The following is a 7,152-nucleotide window of genomic DNA, read 5'->3' as shown; positions in this document are numbered from 1 at the left end:
AAGCCATGGTGTGGGCATTGAGCTTGGTAGCCCTTGAATCTCTCCCAGGCTTCACTGAAGCCTTCCAAGTTCTTCTGTTGAAAGCTGGAAATCTCGTTTCTCAGCTTAGCAGTTCTTGAAGTAGAGAAGAACTTCTCCAAGAATGCTTTCTTGCAGTCATCCCAAGTAGTGATGGAGTCACTGGGTAGAGACTTCTCCCACTGACGTGCCTTATCCCCCAAAGAGAAAGGGAATAGCTTGAGCTTTAAGGCATCTTCGGACACACCATTGGTTTTTGACAACCCACAGTAGCTGTCGAACCTGTCCAAGTGATCAAATGGATCCTCTAGAGCCAAGCCATGATACTTGTTGTTCTCGATCACGTTGAGGAGTCCTGATTTGATCTCAAAGTTGTTGGCTGCCACAGCGGGTGCTCGGATTCCCAATCTATGACCATGAATGTTGGGGCGGTCGTAAGTGCCAATGGGTCGAGCTGCTCGCTGTTGGTTTTGAGGTATGTCTCCCATATCAGTGTTCAGTCTCTGCAATTGAGCCTGTAGCTCTTCTTCTCTTCTATTTCTAGCACTCTCTCTCTCTAAAGCTCTGATGTCTGCAGCTATTGGAACTAGGTTTGATGGACCCCTGCTCCTCAAGTTCATACACCTGTAGATTAAAGGGAGGTGAAGAAAGAGAATCAGTAACAAAAGAAAATAAAAATGACTTAGTCTCAAGCAAGTGACTAAATCTCAATGTTCAAATCTACTCAGAATTTGGCAACGGCGCCAATTTGATGTTAGGAGTTTTCAAGGCTCCTAAGACAAATGTTGTAGTATAAATGATTGTCGAACCAGTTCTGAGGGATATCAAAGCACTGAGAATGCAAGTACTCACTTAATCTAAGTGCAACCAATGATTTAGATGGGTTTTAAATTACTACTAAACTAGAAAGCAAATAACAGAATGATACTTTCTTGACTAAGGGAAAAGAGAACTCATGGGCATAGGGATTAGACCTTGGGTGATCAAGTATCGAACTAAGGATGGCAAATGATCAATCAAACTATCAACCTTAAGCCTAGACACAATTCTAAGCAAGCTCTATGTCTAGATGAATGCTCATTTGCTAACATATCTCAAACATCAAATGTCTTTGGTTGAATAATATGAAAGCAATCATTACTAACAAGTCTATTAGCTATCTTAGCATCTTTAACAACAAATGTCTTTGGCAAAGTATACTAAAAGCCTAGGAGAGTTGTCTCAGGCATTTCATCAAACACCTTTTGGGTGGGAAATGTCTATTGATCAACTTTTGAGTGGCCAACTCAGAAGATGCATTATGAATACTCTACTAGCAAGGAACAAGAATGATCTACACTAAAACATCCTAGAACTAACCTAATCACCCTTAATCTCCCTAACCCATGAATTCAAAAGGTGATTACTCACTAATCTCCATGATTCCTCTTAAACCCATATTGGATTTCAGATTAATCATGTAAAGAAATAGATAAGAAATCAACAAGAACACAAGAACATAACAATCAAAATCCAAGAGATGAACTTCTCAAGAGAGTTCTTGTGTCTTTCTCAATAGATCAAAAGATAAAAGATAATCCGCCACTGGTGGCTACAAAAGATGTTTAAAACATAGGTTTTTCCAAGTGCAAAACGTGCATAATGAAATGACCAAAAGGCCCTTAAGTAAAATAGAAATCGAGCAGATAATAGGCGCGGAGCGACCTCGGCTCGTCGCTCCGACAAGTCGCTCCAGGCTTCGGGAGCGACCTCGCTGGGTCGCTGCGAGAGGTCGCTCCGAGAGCGATTTCTTGTCTCCGGGAACCAAGATGGCGAGCGACTTCTCCCTGTCGCTCTGGACAGGTCGCTCCAAGCTTCGGGAGCGACCTCGCTGGGTCGCTGCGAGAGGTCGCTCCGAGAGCGAGTTGTGTGTCTCCGGACGTGAAAACGCGAGCGACTTTGTGCAGTCGCTCCAACGGGTCGCTCTGGATCGGGAGCGACTTTGGTAGGTCGCTCTGAGAGGTCGCTCCAGGGTCATCTAAGACTGTTCGGAGTAATGAGAACGCGAGCGACTTCATGGCGTCGCTTTAGGAAGGTCGCTCTGAGAAGTGGGACACAGCGACTTCGTGATGTCGCTCCGGGAGGTCGCTCCCATGCTCGGTTCGTTCAATGGTCACCTTTTCACCTCTTTTGAGCTCCAAATAGCCTCATGTGGTATTCCAGTACCTAATAGAGACTCATGTATGCAAAATGCAACCTAAACATGTCTGAAACCTAATCTATATGATGAAAATGCTCATGGATGAATGGATAAAACAATGCAAATATGCAAGATATCACTATCCACTCGCTGGTTGGTTCTACTAATATCTGGAAGTAAGTTCTGTTGATGTCAAAAGACTAGATTCAGTGTCTATTCTCTCAACTTTGGCATCAAATGTTAAAAACCAGTGGACGATTGCAATGAGGAGGTCCTTTTCAAATGTGAAGAAGGGAGTTTACTCCAACACCAAATGTACTTTCCCAGGAGATTTACATCAAAAGAGCCCAAAACAAAAGACATTCAAATTGAAACAGTTTTTGGTTTTTGTTTCTCTAAAAACTATTTTTTTACCAATCAAGTTTTTTAGAAAATAGATTCCCTAAATTGTAGGGAAACCAAATTTTGAAAATAACTACTCCTCCTTAACAAAAACCAGAATCTATGTTTCCTTGGTTTTTCACCAATGCACGTGAATTTACTTTTTTCTTCTTCTTTTCTTTTGTTAAAATTAATGCATTAATATAGCAAAACAATCTCTATATAAATTGAACGGCTCAAACATTAGTTATTCTAACTTTGTAGTTGAATAAAAATAATTTATCTGACATCTAAAATCTAATTAAGAAAAATATATTTATTTTATCAAATTTTGAAGCATTGTTTAGGTAAATTATTTAATAATGTTTTAACTAATATTTTACCATACACAATTGTATAAAATATAACTGAAGTTGTTATAAAGCTATACGTACTATATATTTATTGCACTATAAATTAAATTTTTATTTGAGAACTTTAGCTATTAATATATTCAAATTACATAAATTTATATACTTATCATAGTGTTAAAATCTATTTAAATTTTGTTAGTTTTTTTTTTGAAAATAAAAATCAACTATTTTATGTTTAAACATAGAAATAAATTTTTATGTTTATGTTTAAACATAAATTATATTTTCTTTTACCGTTTTTGAAATAAATATTTTACTACTGATAATATTTTCATTTCATTATTTTATAAATAAAAATTAAAAACTAAAATCTAAAATCTAAAATCACCATTAATGTTTTTCAAGAAACTAAAATCTACTGCAAAACCAAAATCTAAAATCTAAAAACCAAAAACCAAAAACTAAAAACCAAAAACCAAAATCCAAAATCTAGAAACCAAACAAACAAGACTACTCAACAAACAATCATCACCATATAAGCTGAAAGGATTGAACTTTGGATGTGTAAACCTCGATCATGTCGCCAACAACACGTTCTGAGCCATTTTACTCGTCCGACAGACTTAACCCGGCTCCAATAATCTAGAGAGGAACGAAAAAATTGAGTCTTTATTCAACGACCCGTCGGGTAACAAAGGATCCGATTGCGCGGATTTGGATAATCAGGATGTAGTAGCAGAAGAAGGTTAATTAAATGTAATGTAATGTTTATTTTAGAATCTTCATTTATTTGGTTTATATGATAAGATCGGGCGATTATTTAATTATCGATTGATGTGATTGTTTTGTTAAGATTATGATTTAATAGGACATTCTACCATAATGTTATCATAAAGTTCAAAGAATAAGACTATATTAACTCATAAATAGACGATATCCAAACACCATATATAAAATATATACAGTAAAGATACAAATTAATAATGTTAAATTTATAAATTATTAATTTATAAACTTTTTTTTAAAAAATATACATTTCGAAGTAAATTTTATGTTAAAAAGAATTGTTCTTTAAAGTATATGTTGATTAAATTTTACATATAATTTTTTAGTTATTCTTATTCCATTAGTAGATATATACAAATATGTACCTTAAATATAAATATATTTTAAAGTGTAAAGTGAAAAATAACATCAAAATATATTAAAATTGTGAATAGAAAATAAAAAGACAATATTTTGTTTATTTATATACTTCATATATATTAATAATTAATTTCTATTTATATTTACATAAAGTATTTAAAAAAAATATTAATTTATTATTTTGTTATCTTATCATATTTATTGTCCATTCAAAATAAAGATACATGTACTGGATTGTTAAAACTATTTTTTATTAATAAAACAATACATTTAATAGTTTATTGAATATTAAATTATAGAGTTTCTCTATAAGAATCAAAGTGTTATTCTATATATATACGCATTTTATCTGAGGTTTGACTATATATTTATATTTCTTAGTAAAAATGTTGGTGATTACGTGCCTGCGCATTTCTTCTCATGGTCAAGACTGTGTGCCAACGATTGAATGTATGAACCAATTGGGATTCAAGTCCAGTTGACCGTGTCAAACCGTCATACATTTCTTCAAAGCTAGTACGCAAGCAACTTCTTCTTCTCAAGTTTTACCCGTAATGAAAAACCATTGAACATGGAATAATCAAAGTCTAAGTCAGTATAAACTTAACACGTTATCTGTCTGCAGCAACAAAGTACATATATATACAAATATCTAGGATAATTATACGTGCCGATTTTGTTTATAAGGATGGAGACTTTTGTAATCATCATCATAGCTTTCGCTTCTACTTTTGCTGTTTTTATATTTCTTGCGGTTTTGACTGGAAGCGGGCTAAAAGGTGGAGGTGGTGGCGACGGAGGAGGTGGAGATGGGGGAGGAGAGGATGGAGGCGGTGGGGATGTGGAGTTGAGTGGTGGAGGAAACGGAGGTGGCTTTGGCGGTGATGGAGGTTTAACAGGTGGTTCTGATTTTGGTGGCCATGGAGGGGTTTGGAGTCATGGTGGTGGAGGTGACGGAGGTTTTGGCGGTGGCGGCGGTGGAGGTGGTGGATTTGGTGGTGATGGAGGTGGTGGTGGTGGTGGTGGTGGTGGAGGAGGAGGAGGAGGAGGTTTTTGAGCTAGCTTGTGTTTGTTCTATTTTTGAAATATCTAGCTTGTGTCAGTTTCTTTCCTATCATATTTTCAAAAGTTGATGATAATATGGAAAATTGCTAGTGATAAGCACTAAAAATTTAGTAGTGCGATTTGTTGATTATTTATGTATATTACTAGGTGTTTTAAGCATAAAAACCATTCCTTAGAATTCAAGTCCAGTTCAATCCATCTAAATCTTTAATTAGACAAATAAAAAATATAACCACATGTAATCATTATACATATTTTTAGTAACAGATTGATCATAGTTGGCATCAACGACTTCGAACATTTACTACATATATAAAAGAGAGGAATTTTATACATGTCAAACATCTATACTATACTAAAAGGGGGATATAAGCCATGGAGAGAGTGTCCACATAGGATAGAAAAATCAACCAATCAGAGAATCCGAAATTGCCATGTCATCTCATTTATTTTTCGTAAAAAATAAAAAAACAATGCGAAAGTGAGAATCGAACCCGGGTTAGTATGATATATATATATAGGACAGTTACCACTAAGCCATTGAAACTTTCTTGGACACATATACAAGAACCACTAAGTATATAATCACAAATTCTTATGTACATTTACAATAATATGAATTCAACTTTCAAGACTCCGATACTTTGTTTTGTAAAAAAAAATAAGTAAGTGACTAAGCTAATATATTCTTAGAAAGTGTGAGAACGTTGACAAATATGAAAAAATATAGATTTTTGTTACTATACTAAAAGGGGGATATAAGCCATGGAGAGAGTGTCCACATAGGATAGAAAAATCAACCAATCAGAGAATCCGAAATTGCCATGTCATCTCATTTATTTTTCGTAAAAAATAAAAAAACAATGCGAAGGTGAGAATCGAACCCGGGTTAGTATGATATATATATATAGGACAGTTACCACTAAGCCATTGAAACTTTCTTGGACACATATACAAGAACCACTAAGTATATAATCACAAATTCTTATGTACATTTACAATAATATGAATTCAACTTTCAAGACTCCGATACTTTGTTTTGTAAAAAAAAATAAGTAAGTGACTAAGCTAATATATTCTTAGAAAGTGTGAGAACGTTGACAAATATGAAAAAACATAGATTTTTGTTTTCGTGACAAAGTTAAGAATTTTGTAAAAGTAAGTTTAACATATAAATTTTTGTGACAAATATGAAAAAACATAGATTTTTGTAAAATTTTGACAAAACAACTCATAACATACTTCTCTAATGTCTTAATAAAATATTATTTAAGGGTGCAATAATTAAATATATTAATTCAATAAATTTTGTAATTTATAAACAAAACAATAACACAACAAATTTTGAAACATTTGTTTAACCTATCAATTTTTTTTCATGAGAATCCAACTAAACAAGATAAAAATAATAATTAGATTTAACAAATATTTAATTACCATTTTATTCAATTTTGATTAATTTCAAATTATCATAATGTATCTTTTTGAAGTTACAAATATGAAAAAGCATAGATTTTTGTACAATTTCACAAAACAACTCAAAACATATTTTTATAATGTCTTAATAAAATATTATTTAAGGATGCAATAATTAAATATATTAATTCAATAAATTTTATAATTTATAGACAAAACAATACCACAACAAATTTTGAAACATTTGTTTAACCAATCGATTTTTTTTTCATGAGAATCCAACTAAACAATTAGATTTACAAATATTTAATTACCATTTTATTCAATTTTGATTCATTTTAAATTGTAATAATGTATATTTTTGAAGTTACAAAAAAATAATGTTCTTTCTTTATTACACTAGCATTATATATAGATTCTATATACACAAAATAAATATAATATAACAACATAAACTTGCTTTCCCCGATTCATATGAAAACTTTTTAAGTTATCCACCAAAGCAAATTAATTAAATCAATGAAATTGTTAAAATACAGCAAATTAATATATAATTTTATTTTAAATTAAATTATTTAAAAAGTGTATTTTCCT

The 7,152-nt window shown here is 32.6% G+C and overlaps 1 protein-coding gene and 1 non-coding gene across 2 annotated transcripts; both read left to right on the top strand.

The window, feature by feature from the left end:
- Window positions 1–107, top strand: LOC125608487. Its single transcript, XR_007339377.1, has one exon. It is a non-coding gene; the product is annotated as a small nucleolar RNA R71 (small nucleolar RNA).
- Window positions 108–4,765: 4,658 nt separating this feature from the next.
- LOC106448914 (glycine-rich protein 23-like) lies at window positions 4,766–5,232 on the top strand. Its single transcript, XM_013890734.2, has 2 exons — window positions 4,766–5,084; window positions 5,171–5,232. The coding sequence occupies exons 1-2, from the start codon at window positions 4,766–4,768 to the stop codon at window positions 5,230–5,232; spliced, it is 381 nt and encodes a 126-aa protein (XP_013746188.2).
- The last annotated feature ends 1,920 nt before the right edge of the window (window positions 5,233–7,152 follow it).

This window comes from Brassica napus, chromosome A4, assembly GCF_020379485.1.
Source record: "Brassica napus cultivar Da-Ae chromosome A4, Da-Ae, whole genome shotgun sequence".
NCBI classification, from domain to species: Eukaryota; Viridiplantae; Streptophyta; class Magnoliopsida; order Brassicales; family Brassicaceae; genus Brassica; species Brassica napus.
This window is presented reverse-complemented; position numbering and strand designations above follow the sequence as displayed.